We start from the raw sequence: 14,407 nt of genomic DNA, 5'->3' as shown, positions 1-14,407 counted from the left end.
TCTTCTCATTAAACGCCTTCTTTCTAGTTTTGTTCTTCTTCAGCCATGTAGTGCATATTTTTTTGTATGGTGTTATCCGACAAACTTAAATTGTGGGTTACTGCAATGTATTCGATAAAGTTGTAATTGGCTTGTGTCAGTGAAGCTATCGCCTATATATGGCTGCATTCTGTGAAATGCTTAGCATGACGAGCAGTTCTGCGCGTCAAATGTGGCCCCCATACGTAGTCTTAAGAAGATAGGCGTAATAACGTGTGCGCTTTTCGTAGTGGGTGGCCTGCTTTAAACCATGAAGTCGTCATGATAATGACATTTTCTAACGACCGGTCGCTTTTACAACGCTATATTACTACGATAATACATGCCGTGTTGTGTTGTGAAACCTACATACAGGAACCGCGTGTTTCTAAAGCAGCGGTTGTTTTCGCTGCATTTCCAGGCAGAGGATCTGAACACCTGCTCTCCACTCAAACTGGCTGGTTTGATCTTCACTCGTACCAAAAAATTTATATTTATTTTATTTTTATCTTTCTCGACTTTCTGGTAACGGACAATGTGATAATTTCAACGAAAGAGCGATGGAGAACTCGTTTTGCAGATATTCCGGTGACGGTTTCGGTGGTGGTGTCAGCTTCGTTGGTTATGAGCGAAAAACCCTCATCTTCATTTCGGAAAAGGCACCCCCTTAAAACGGCCATTTGTCGCTCTATATGCTATAGCGAAAAACGACAAACATTTCGGGGTGGGAGATGATCTTCATTTTAGAAGGGGAACCCTCGGGGGGGGGGGGCACGTGCCCGGTGTGCCACCCCCTGGCTACGCCCCTGCCTCAGTGGGACCGTGCAATTGTTCAAGAACGTCACCATCGTCATCGGCGTCAGCAGTAGCCGCGGCAGCACGGGCCGGGTGCGAGAGAGTGGCCGCTCAGCCTTGAAAGAAAAAGGCCAGCCGGGGACGCCGTTCGCCTACACCGACCGCCAACATGGGTGAGTGTCCTCCAAATTGCGGAAGCTCGCCCGCTTGCCATACGCTCATGCTATGTCAACACAAAACTATTTTGCCACAAAACAGGGCTAATGGCGAGGCATTTCAGAGCTAGGGTAAAAGCCTCGCCCTTTGTGCAGAGCCGAAGCTTGCTGATGTACAGTCGTCAGCAAGCTTAGCGTGAACGCTCCACTGCGAGTCCTGAAAGAGTTTAATTGACGCTAGTGCCGCGTAGCTTTCGGTTCTGTTGCCGAGATGTTACCCTGGCGTGCTGACATAATATATGCAACCATACCGAGGTATTATCTCGGCAACAGCTCCTATTGTTTCACGGCTGGTATCGGTCAAACTTGTCCAGGTAGCATGTGAAAGCGTTAGGGTTAACGACGGTAAGTTGGAGTTCCTTGCGTGAAATGTTCCGCCGCGTAAGACGATGCAGTGCATTCGCCTTCATAGGGGTGACACTTTTCACTTGCTGTTGGGGTTGTGGAAATAGCAAATCGTTTAGTCAAATTGAATATGAATCGTATATTGATGACTAGGGATCGAATAAGTATATACAATCCTATTAGAATCGTTTTCGAGTAATAGAATAGGGTGACCATTTTCAAACAGTTCGTGAATTCAACAATACTTTAGTGTAAACAAATAGTCACAAAAATTAACAAAGGCGCATTAAGATGAACTTTAACCGACAAAAACTGACTAAGCTAGGTAAACTTATGGAAGCTCGTTTAGGCTGTGACAGCCCACGAGATATACCTTGTAAGTTAGAACTGTGCTTCTTGCCAAATTCGAGGTGGTACTTTTTCACCACCTTCAAAATAAAACAGGCATAACAACTAAGCGAAGTTTCGGCGAATCATTAATATGAATCTCGTGATGAGCATAGCCAAATGGGAAGCTTTTGTGTTTGGCGACGCTGGAGTTTTGAAGTAGAAGAACTTTCATCTCTAATTAGTACACCATTCACAGCCTCGCAAAAGGTTGCGCTGCATGCACCTTGGCAATGCAACGTTTTTTTTTTTTTCTTCTTTTTCAAAGGCGAGAGGGAGAAGCTTACACTGGTCTCGTAAAGCGTAGGAAATTGTGAATTGAAGGGCCTCTGAACAAACTGAAAATTTGACGAACAAGCGTGTTATTCTCCCGCAGCGTTTAGCGTCTTCGCGGTACATTTCGTGACGTCCTCAGCAGGTTTCCGTGACGTCAGGATGAAAATGAGCACTCTAAAGGTCGTTCTACGAGAAATATCTGTAATTAATTATCATCCTCCATATTGCATCGCCATGCGTTCGCATGCCCGTTCTTCATTGTCTCGATTGGATAACCGGAGCGATAAAGCGAATTCATTTTCTGCATTTGCGACTGTGCAAGAGGAGGTGTCATGCAGCGTGTAGTCAAAATGCACGAAGTCCTGCTTGGCTCAACGCTTAGTGCTAACATTTGACGTCTTTTATGAAGAAATAAGTGGCGAGGAGATAGCGTTTTTAGGAAGGGTAGTCAAGGGGAAGCGGAGAGACTACTCTCTCGCCTTTGAACTCGGTGTTGTTTAGCTGCCCGTAAGCCACACAGAGGTTGAAATTCTGTTCTGATTGGGAAATTTTTGTGGGCGAGTAACTGACGAACGTGTAGCTGCGAGAATTTTGCGAAACAGTGCTGTAGTGGCTCGTTCACACTGAGCAATCCGGCCGCTGAAAACGCACCGAATCCGATTCGCCAGCGGCGAGATCCGCCGCAAGTGCCCTCTCCGCGCTGTTTGCTCTCGCATTGAATTTCGTGGCGACTGCCGCCGTATCAGCTCGCCGCGAACCAATTAGAGCGCTAGTCGAGGAATTTGAAAGAAAAAAGCAGTCAAGTCCGGTTGACTCGTCATGTCACAGTCAGGTAACGTGTGCTTACCCTAAATGCTTATTGAATCGGTGCGCAACCACCGCGTCATATACGACAAACGCCATCCCATGCAAGCACAAAGACAGCTTGCTAAAGAACGACTTGTGGGGGAAAAAAAGGAAACGATCTTGGATTTACTGGTACGTACGAGTTCCTGGGCTTCTTGCGCTATGCCAATTATGTCACGAGCACATTGCGATGCAGTTGATTTTCTCGTCAGATTTGCAATGAGCGTTGAAACGCGCAAAACAAAAAGATCTAACTCTTCACGGGCGCACTGAAGTTGAGAGCCACCGACAACCCCCTAAGAACAGCACATCCTTCACGTGCTCGCCCCGTAGTTGAATGTTCACGCGGCAGATGGCGCTCTATAATTCAGCAAATTCAGCACGTGCGATCGACAATGCGTTTCGGCGAGAGAAGAATTTCGCTCGCTCTTGAAATTGGATGCTTCAATGTGAACTACAGGGGTAACAGCGGAGTTATACTCGTTTGATTATTGAAACCGCTACGGTGCCTCCTTTCGCTCTCTCCTGTGCTACCCTCCACTAGTATCCTATCCCAAAGACGCTTCGCCCTCTCAGCGAGACGCCCTACCAGGCCCCTCCCTATGTCGCGTGGCAAAGGTCATCGCTGACGCGCTGATTGAAACACCGTCTACTTCCGGTTTGCACAAGTTCGTTGACTCCTTCAACTGCGTGTTTGTTGGCAAACCACGGCTGCCGCGCCGGCCCATCCTTACACGAATCGGGCCGCTATGTACCATGCGTAGCGCACACGCCTTCAAAGGGTCGCCAACATGATAGACTCGCACGCGTGAGCGCGGGCAATACGGCGAACAACAAGCAGTGCGAACAGCTGCCTGCAGACTAACCGAAAGTCGTAGGCTCTTGCTCGACCAATCCTAGCATATTTGTGGCTAGCGTAGATATTAGCGGAGCATCCGATATATTCGTACGGCGCGTCATGCGGAGGCCCGAAAGGCCCAGAAGGAAGGAGAAGTTGTTTCTTGATATTTGTGGACGCCACAAAGTTCAGTACTTGCCCTGGCTCTATTTAACAAACTCACCATGATCAATCTGTCTTAAAGACTCTGTGAAGTCAATGACATTTATTATACTATCTATGTTGGGGACATCATCATATGGTGTACTGGTGGCAGCGATGGCCGAATAGAGACGGTGCTACAGGAGGCCATTCAGGTCACGGAGGCCTTCTTCAAACCGATTGGTCTTAGGTGCTCGTCGCGGAAATGGGAAGTGCTGCTGTACAGGCCCAAGTGCAGGATCCGCAAATTGAAAGGGTGGTAGCCGTTATATGACAGCGACATCACTCTTAGGACAGCTGAGGGCAGCTTGATCCCCAGGGTAAACTGCCCCTGGGATGTAGGTATGACCTTACAGTCGAATGGCTACATTAACATTACGAGGCTTGCCAGAAAAACTGAGAATGCCATAAGAGTGATAAAAAGGGTTGACAACAGGCAATAGGGACTTGGACAAGATCACCTCGTAAGGTTGATGCACGCCTTTGTTATGTGCCATTTCACGGACGTTGCAGCCATGCACAACTGGCAGAGATGAAGCGTGATAAGCTCAACACGTTATTCATAAAGGCAATCAACAAAGCTCTCGAGCTTCCTTCCCATGTGCACAAGTTAGGACAGACTGTTCTTTCTCGGCATGCACAACACGACGGAATAAATTGCAAAGGCACAGGAGAGCGTGCAATTCGCCTGGCTGTCCACCACGCGTTCCGGTAGGAATATCCTGCGGGAGCTTGGGATTTCACCGATGTAAATCAAGTCTCGCTTCTGCAGCATTCCTCGTCAACAGTGAGTACAAATCACTGTTGTCCTAATCCCACGAAATGTCCAAACTGAACATAACGAGGGTAAAAGATGGACCAGGGTAAAGGCTCTACTACTAAGGACTCGGAAACATGCCAGGGGCTATGGCTTCATTGGCGCGGCCATATATCCTGAGGGAAAAAGGCGTATGTGGCGGTGAACATCAACCACGAGGGCAGTATCACAAACTCGACTACAGCCGGGACGACGGTGGCTTAAATAACAGAGCAAGCGGCGATTGCGTTGGCTTTCCTAGATAACAGGAGGTCCACAATTTACAGCGACTCGAGATCACCGGTCCGAAGATTTGCCAAAGAAACAATATCAGAACCAACATTTGTGGATTCTTCGGGACAAAGACATCCAGCCACATACACTCGTTTGGTTCCCAGTTCACATGGGACGCATTGAGGGAGCGCCGCCCAATCTTAATGAGTCAGCCCACATTGCTCCGCGAGGACTATATAGTAAACCGCGTAACTATCAGGGGCACGGCACTGATGAATTGGAGAACCATGACCCTCCCATCTCATATAACGAAGTAACAAAATATTTTTACCTGGCGTGGAGACAATACCCTTCACCACACAGAAAACTAAGCAGACCTCAGGCCCTTACAATTAAGCTTTTTCAGGCCGGGCGTACCCTAACCTCGCGCTATTGAACAAAATTTATCCCGAAATACAGCCAACTAATACATTTTTTCTGTGGTTATATAGCCAACTTAGAACATATGCTCTTGTGATGCCACGCATTACACTGTGGTGAAGCCATCGCGCAGTCCAAATGGGAGGATGCTATTACAAGCTCCGGACTCGAACAAGAGTTCTGGGCAATCCAACATGCCCGCGACTCAGCAGATAGACTTGGTCTTTCTGTTCCGACAATGGAGCGGCCCGCAACGTGCTAAAGCGCGTTCCGAAAGACCCAATAAAGTTCATCCATGCATTTTTGGCGCGCCGGCGGCTCCTAGCACTGCCACGTGTAGAATCGTTGATCGCGACAGCACTGTACACGATCGGCGTGTTTACTTGAAATGATTGAAGAAATATCGTAGATGGCTTACGGGCCCTTTGAGGGTAAATGTGGCCGTCTTGAATGATGCTTGGTAATAATCTGGGGTACAATGTCCCAAATCCATGATCTATTATGGAGGGCTGCGGATATTTTGACCATCTGGTGTTCTTTACCACGCACTAACATTGCACAGTTGACTGGCCTCTTCCATTTCGTATCCATCAGAATGCGTCCACCACTGCCGTGATCGAACCCGCTACCTTTTAGTCAGCAGCCAAGCACCATAGCCACTGTAGTACCGAGGGGGACTGGCCGATGATTGGTTTTTTCTTGGCGTAGACAAAGTACACGGTTGAATCACTGCTTGTCACAGACCACGCAAGTATGGGAAAATTCCTGGGACAGAACTAACGTGTGAAAGGCTTCCACCGACACCCCCGGTAGAAGCCTTTCGTCCCTCAAAATCGCGTGGTTTGCGCCTTGCCGAAAACTTAGTGCGACGGCTTTTCGGATGGTCTTCATAGGTGTGCGCTGCTAATAGGCAACGGTTTGTTATTAGCAGTGGCGCGGAGGGTTTTCGGGGGGCACCCAATGTTTTACTTCGGCTTTTAAGAGCTTCGCTCTTAAAACAACGAAAGCGCTCCGGGATGTTCTAATATGCTGTTCATTGAAGTTTTTAAATCAGTGCTGATTTTTCAAAAAGTATTCGAGAAAGCCGGCTTTCCAAATATTTGTGCCACTTCATTGGCGTGCATAATCTAATAGATCGCTATTCGATCCATTATTCAAATTCTTTCTAGTATTTGCGAACCACTGGCTTACTATTACTACCTTTATTATAAACTGGCTTGCTAATTAAGAAGCAAGTGCAGTTATTGTATGCGTTTGTCCAAACAAGCATGCGCTGCTGTGCGCTTGCGAACCAACACCTGCGTCTGCGCCTGTCTACGCGAGAATGTCACATTAAGCGGAGTGTTCAAATTAGCTTGTCCCTTCGTCGATGAGTATTGCATGCAAACGATATCATTCGTTCACATTACGATTCACTTCTTCCCTTCTGCGCAACGGAAACATCTAACAAGGCCTCGCCTAACACAGATTCTTGCATTGGAGTCTTTTGTATTTAATCCGTATTATTATCTTTGGGGTGCGTGATTCGTTCAATACCAACTGACATATCACAATCCTTTTTTCCAGGGGAATCGTCGATGTACGAGGCGTCGTCTGGTAAGTACGAGGTGCACGCCTGCGGATCCTTTTCAACTTGTACTCAGAGATCAATCGCTACATTCCCCCAGAACCACTAGACGCCCGCAACCAGCAAGCACCACAATGGCGAGGAATTGAGCGTTTAGAAGGAGCAGGACATCCGGCTTTTAGAGCATGGTCTGGACTTCCAGAGTGGGCCACCTGCGCGGTGCTGTCAGCGGGTTTCCGGGGTAGTTAGATAGGCCCTCTGAGGCGTCGCACGAAAGCTAAGCTCCATGCCGTGACTAAGGTTGTAACAAGAGACTTTATAATCAACATTACCTGTCGAGAACGTAGGAAAACATAGCAGAAAGTGACACCATTTCGACACATCTTAGAGCATGTTCATTTCAGGAGATTACTATCGAATGGCGGAGCCAAGTGTCAAAATAGAAACATGGTGTATGAAAATTCTCGAATGAGGAAAAGCGAAATATAAATCACATCACGGCCTCCAATATCCAGCTAGAGTGATATGTGGGACTCAACGTCCCAAAATCACCATACGATTATGAGAGACACTGTAGTGGAGGGCTCCGTAAATTTCGACCACCTGAGGTTCTTTAACGTGCACCCAAATCTGAGCACACGTGCCTACAGCGTTCTAGCTTCCATAGAAAATGCAGCCCCCGCAGCCGACATGTGATCCCGCGACGTGTGGGTCAGCAGCCGAGTACCTTAAACATTAGACCACCGTGGGGGTGATCACTCAGCTAGTCGTTCGACTGTTCTTCAATGGGTGGTTACTGCTTTCACTTTTACAACAGTGAAACTGTCTATGCATACCCCGTGTGGTCTGCGGCATGGTCACGCTAACAAAAAAAAAGAAACTTCACGTGATTAGGGTAGAGAGGAGGGGACTGATCAGATTATTAGATGAGGTCTGATTAGATTAGAGTGGCTGATTAAAAGACTGAAAGGGTATCTGGCACGGGTCCCGTTAATTCGGGAGGCGATCGCCGGGGTAATTACAAGGGCCGAAGTATCGGCCCTCCGAACTGCACCACGAAAGCGTGGACAATTCAGAAGTGGTCCTATTTGGCGCGCCAGCGAATGCCGGCTGTGGCCCAAAGAACAAGTCAGAGCCGAGAGTTGATAAACAAAACACAATTATATTCTCAATTATGGCAGATCAAAACGATACACAAGTATGCATACTCGACAATAGTTGAATACAATATGTCACCAATCAAACAATGTACTACACAGTACAATCAGCCACCCTCGACACAACGGACACAGACAACAACACGCACTACAATGCAGTCGCATGCATCGAACAACCAAGACACTTGAAGACTGAAGAGTTAAAAAAACTTAATTCAGTCCAAAGTTCTTGGAACAAAAGTCTGAATGATACTCTTCCGAGAATCACTCACTCAAGTCCAGCGTTGTTGTCGTTCCGCTGCCCCCGAAGTTTTTCTTCCAGGAAACCTCGCGTCTTCACTTGGCCGCTCTCCAAGCTTCAAACTTCTTTGCCGGAAACACGTCGGCTTCACACACGCAGCTGAAGCCACGCGTCTTCGCTCGATAGCTGTAGGCACACACTCTTGCCCGTAGCTCGAGTCTTCACCCTCAGGGGGAAATCCTCTTCTTCTCCTTCTTTGTCACGGAATATAAAGGCTTCGGTCACAAGGTGAAACACCCTACGCACTCTGGCGCATACTTTCTTCTTCTCCTGCTTTGTCACTAAGCACAAAACCTTCACCGACAGACGCGGCGGGATACCCTACGCACACTGGCGTTAACTTCCTTGTTCTTCTGATCTCCCATCTCTGCTGCTCGGTTAAATACCTTCCGCGCGAGATTCCAGAAAATTCTCATCATTTCGTCGGCGCGATGCACAGCGAAGGCTGGGGAAAGGGCGAGACGGCACGAGAGCCGTCCGCGACGGATGACACAACCCTGCATCACCACGCCCCTTTCCATCGAGAACGTGCCAGGGCTTGCTCAGGCGCCAATAAGAGGAGGTTCGTCGGCGAACCCACGCTTCCGAGGGGAGAGGGACGCGCGCCCGGGGAATCTTAGGATGCTTGTTTTCTTTTTTTATCGTTGACCTCTCGGCGCTTCGTCACGAGAATTTGGCGGCGCGCCCTTTTTTAAGCGCTCGTTTTGTGACAGTATCCCATGATGAAGCTGACATATTGGGCAGGTGATTGAAAAAAAGTGCTATAGGGGAGTCAGGAGTCATGCTGACGCACTGCGCCAGATTCAAACAGTGGATAGAGAGGGCAGCTGTTGCTCTTTAGGTGGTAGAAATTAGACTACGGGAGATAGGAAAAAACTCGACAGAAAGATATCTCTTTAAGGCATCCAAGGTGGACCAAGGCTGTTTACTGGAACTAAAAGCCTTCACTAGTTTAATTGAAGAAACAACGAGCAAATGACCTAAGAACGCGTGCGTAAGGCGTATATCCTCGCACGATTCTTATTAAACGTGCAAATAATACGAAAATGTCTTGCGGCGTATAGTTTATGTTTTCATTTAGTGCACGTTCTTTTTCTTCACTTTCTGCTTTTTCTTATGTTTTGTGTTTCAGCGGTGTCGTCGACTGAGAGCAGTAAGTACCAAGCCGATGAATTAGTTTCGAGTCCTCCCCTATCGCGCTTGCCCATGGTCTTCGTTTTCTATCGCGTGGGACAATAGCTGTATCACTGAATAATGACAAAGTGAGGTACTGCACAAGTTGGTTTTTCAGGATTGAGCAACTGCGCTACAGTCACAGCGAAATACGAAGGTATAGAGGTGACAAGGCAAGAAGTGGACACTACAAGCTCTTGTGGTGTCCACTTCGTTTCGTGTCTCCTCCCTAACTTTGTATTTCACAGTAACTGTAGCGCAGTTTCTTAATCCCTGATTGTTGGCGGGTCAGTTGGTACATACTGAGTGCGGAACACCACACCAAGCCTCGACAGAAAACGAAACGGAAACACAGATACACAGCGCTGAATAACCACAGTGTTAATGATCGCTGGACAAGCAATACATAGGTAAAACATAGGATGTCACACCACCAGCAATGAAACGTTATTATCTTTGGCTTCGACTTCGATGTGCATCTTCAACCTACGTAGGTGTACACCATCACAGAAGGAGAAAGCGTTAAATATCCTACATGCCGTGTTAGCACGGTAATTACACTCTATGGGGAAAGAGGGTCATTTGACTCCCTTTCTGCAGTGGAGCAAGTAAGCTTTTCGTTATGACGTGTGGTGACAGCAGAAAACTATCATGATCGTGAACTGTATGAGCTTCCCTCCCTTACCCCTCATGTGCCGATTCATCTGACATGAGGGTTCAATAACCCTTATGGGCGACAAAATGAGTATACGGAGAAAATGCAGAGAGGAAGGAACAGAAGAGAGGAAAAGATAGAAAAGGAGAAAGCAAGTACATAGAGAGAAATAAAGGAAGAAAAAGATGTAAAAGTAGAAAAATAAAGGTAGGAACAGAAAAAACATAAAAACAAATAAAGAGAAAAGACCAAGAAATAGAGAGAAAACGACGAAAAAGAAGAGAGAGAAAGAAGATAGCAAGCATAGTTTGGGTACTGTATATCAATGCATATGACGAGAATTGAGAATGCGGAGGAGGAAAAGAATGAGGAAAGAGGGTCAAGCATAGCTTCGTTTTGTATAGAATAATACGGCAAGGTAGGGGAAGAGAAGTGAGGATTAGGAGGATGAAGAGAGTGTAGCACAGTATAGTGAAGTATGGTATAGTGTAGCAAGAAGTGGAGAAGGGCAGTGAGGATGGGGAGACGGAAAAGAATGAGAAGAGCGGGTAAAGCATAGCATAGTTTTGTGTAGTAGGGCATAGTAGGGGGTGAGAAAGGGATGTGAAGATTAGAAGGAGGAAGAGGGCATAGCATAGCGTAGTTATGTGTAGTATAGCATAGCAAGACGTGGGGAAGGGCAGTGAGGTTGAGGAGAAAAAATCGATGAGAAGAGAGGGTAAATAATAAGATATTTTTGTATAGTGTAGTGTAGCTAGAGGTGGGGAAGGAAAGTGAAAATTAGGAGGAGGAATGGGGTATAGCATAGCATATTTATGTATAGTATAGCATATCAAGGGGTGAGAAATGGCAGTGAGTATGAGGGGAGAGGAAAAAGCATCGTGAAGTATTGTATAGTATAGTATGGCAAGTGGTAGAACTTGAGGTCAAGATGAGAGAGGAAGGAAAGTGGGAGGCCAATGCCACCAGCTCCGTCACTTCACCAATCTTTGCACTAGTGCGGTGCGGCCCAGTACTTACACCAGAATGCAGAGATGTTACTTGGCTCGCGACTTCAACTTGACTTGAGCAAGTCAGCGTGAAGCAAGCAGCGGCCTTCAAAACGCCCAAGTCAGCCTTCGTGTTTCATAGATGCTCAGGCTGTCTTGCTTGGTCAAGTCAAGAACGAGCTTCAAAGCAGAAACACGCTGCTCGCCTGCCAACGAGGGTAATAATGAAGTTGTTCGCGTAAGGCATGCATTACATCAAAAAAACACCATACGTTTTAAAATAACTAAAAAAACAAATGACCACAAGCGTATTCCTGCCATTTTACGGCTAACGAGCGGCACGTGGTGCCTGCCGCCACAGCGATGCGGAGTGTTGCTTTTGTAAAGCGTTCGTTGCCCGCTGGTTTTAGTAGCCACCCAAATGCGGCGTGTTTCTCCACAGTTGCTTGTTTGGAGGTGAAGCAAGCATCACGTTGGGTTCTTTCGTCGTTTTTTTTTTCAATCGAACGCCACGTCATGTATTTGTGCTGACCTGGCTCACGAGGTGACGCGATTCTCACGGTATTTGCCTTTCTCTTCACCTGTGTGCATGCCTGTAGTAGGCTAGGTCGCAGTTATATATGAAAAAAAATAAGTTCTGGGAGCAAATGTGACTCGTATCCTTTTGTTGAGCTTGGTAAACAAGAGAAAAAGTGGGGATCAGGACAATGCCCTCAGCAGATTTCTGTCTCGCAGGTTGCAGCAGTATCTCGCTGCATGATGGTGAAGCGGATAAAAAAAACCCGTGATAGGGGCACCTCTTTTTTATGTGTGTAGATTTTTACGTAGCGTTGTGCTACAAGCGGTGCTTTTCCGAGCGAGAAACAGCGCCCTAGATGGGACAAAAGGATAGACAAGGCACACAGACACAGCGCCGAGTCAATTTTGTACCAAAAGAGGCGGAAATTGTCGTCGTGTTTAAGAAAAACGGAAATGGCCTTTGCGCTAACGGAACACTTCGGCGTCGTCCCCACCGAAGCTATTAATACGCACTTGTGTGTAGTCGACACAGCCTGTAACACCACGAAACTCAGCCACTTCATAAAAGTCCCACATAACTATAGAAAGTGTTGCCGGCTGCGGAAAGCGCACCAGCATTGCGTACAGGTGCTTTGCGAGGAAGAGCGTAACTTTTGCTACTGCATGGCAAACTGTCGACTACGGAATGCGGACAAAATTCCCGGTGACTCTATGGAATGAGCCAGTGCCGTAAAGCCCGAGAGCCATCAGTAGCTGTAACACTGGGGGCACAGGCTGTCTTCGGTTGTTCCCACTTTCATGGAGCGGCAACATACCCAACAGCTGCCGCACGGCATTCTCCGTGAATCTGTACCGAGCATGGAATTGTTCCTTGTCGTACAACTCCATCAGATTTCCTCGGTCACGTAAAGCAGGTCCAAGTATCTTCGGCAGGCAGTGCGCCTCAGAAAATGCAACTCTTATGGCAAGGCAAGCCCACTCAAAAGCGGCCACCCCCCACGCGACGTCCATTCGAGAGGTGGCCATGTTGGAATAACGCATGAAGTCACTTTCAAGCTAGTTCCGCAGCTGACTTGAAACTTGTCCTGACTTCGGCCGAGCCAAGTCACCTTCAAGTCATCCGCAAGTTCGAGAACGATTTATGGTGACCGGCAAGACTGTCTTGAGTCAAGAATGAGTCAAGTACGAGTCAAGTAACATCTCTGCATTCGGGGGTTAATTAGGAACGAGTGGGGAGTCGCGGCTTGTGACGTATATGATACCCTTTAAATAGTCCCTTGAACTTCAGAGGTGTCTATACCCTCGTCGTAGATGGTCGAGGAACACAAATGAGAGTTAACGAGTCACGATTTTTATTCAGGGATACGTACGGGGCAAGTGAAACGTCAGCAATATAAGCAACGCACACTTGTCTTTTTTTGTCTACACAAAAATATTTGTTCTATTATGATTGTAAAGTCTCAGCGAAACACTTGGAAGATACCATGGCTTATGGAGTAGCTTTGCGTCAATTTTTACGGCCACATTCACTGATTTTTGTGCGACTTTCCTGTTGTTGTTGTTTGTTTGTTTGTTTGTTTGTTTGTTCTTTCTTTTTTCAGGCTACGGCACGAATGCGTAAGCTACACTTCTATTTCACAATCGTTGTTTAAATGATACAGTCACTTAAACTTCTCATGCCTTTAAGATTCCTGGATAAAAGGCTTCGTTTCATCTTCTATGTAATGTGCATTTTCCGTGAGTCGGTATTTCTGCACACACACACAAAAACACGTTAATTGAAATGTCAAGCCAGTGCCTCCTCTTTCTGGGCCTGGGCGAACAACAAGAGCGTATTGGTATACGGCCGTCGGAGTTAAGGCGCGTTCACACTGAGCATTCCGGCCACCGGAAGTGCGCTGAATCCGATTCGGTGGCGGCGAGCCCGCCAACAGGGCCCTCTCCACGCCGATCGCTCTCGGGCCGATCTTGGCGGCGCCTTCCGCCGAATCTGTTGGCGTGGACCGATGGGAGCGCTAGTCAAGGAGTTTTGAAAAATGGCGTCCAAGCCCAACTGACTTGTCATGTCGCAGTGCACGAAACTGAATGTCATAAACAACGGGATTTTAACCCACTCTGTGCCTACTTCACGTCCTCATTTCATAGAACAGGTGACCGAGCTTATCGATGGCGTGACTGAGCTTGTTGCGGTCTAGCAGAGCAAGATCAACCGACCAATGCCGCTGGCGTCGGTGGTTTTTTCTTCTCTTCATACATTACAAAACAGCGACTTGCCAGCAAAGTAACCAGTACTGCTTCTTCCCGCTTCCTGCGTACGAGAGTCATCGAAGTCTACATGACCAGATAGCGTAGTGGCGTTGGGGAGCCGCGACAACAACCGGGTGACAGCGCGTTCATCTGGCGTTCGCCCGTTGGTAGATGGCATATTCGGCGGTGCAAGGCGCGTCCAGTGGGAACGTGGCTGCGTTTCGGCGGCAGGAGAATCGCGCTCGCTGTAGAAAGCGGATGTTTCCGTGTGAACTAGGGGACTCGCTCGCTGGATTCCGTGCTGACCGGTCGTGCCCTCGCGATCTCCGACGTCAGCGTAGCTCTGGCCGAGTGGGCTGGCCCTACGTCATCTCCTGACGCAGACCTCCTACGACAGCGTAGCTCTGACCTACTGAACTTGCCCTACG

General features: G+C 47.7%; 1 protein-coding gene across 1 annotated transcript in view; it reads left to right on the top strand.

Moving 5' to 3' along the window:
- Window positions 1–880: 880 nt before the first annotated feature.
- Window positions 881–14,407, top strand: part of LOC142765020 (uncharacterized) — a 68,451-nt gene continuing 54,924 nt past the window's right edge. Inside the window, exons 1-4 of the mRNA XM_075865566.1 lie at window positions 881–986; window positions 6,938–6,967; window positions 9,529–9,549; window positions 13,334–13,349. Coding sequence (XP_075721681.1) covers window positions 983–986; window positions 6,938–6,967; window positions 9,529–9,549; window positions 13,334–13,349 — 71 coding nt within the window. The 5' untranslated portion in view covers window positions 881–982. The remainder of the gene's footprint in view (window positions 987–6,937; window positions 6,968–9,528; window positions 9,550–13,333; window positions 13,350–14,407) is intronic.

Source organism: Rhipicephalus microplus, chromosome 6 (genome assembly GCF_043290135.1).
Source record: "Rhipicephalus microplus isolate Deutch F79 chromosome 6, USDA_Rmic, whole genome shotgun sequence".
NCBI classification, from domain to species: Eukaryota; Metazoa; Arthropoda; class Arachnida; order Ixodida; family Ixodidae; genus Rhipicephalus; species Rhipicephalus microplus.
This window is presented reverse-complemented; position numbering and strand designations above follow the sequence as displayed.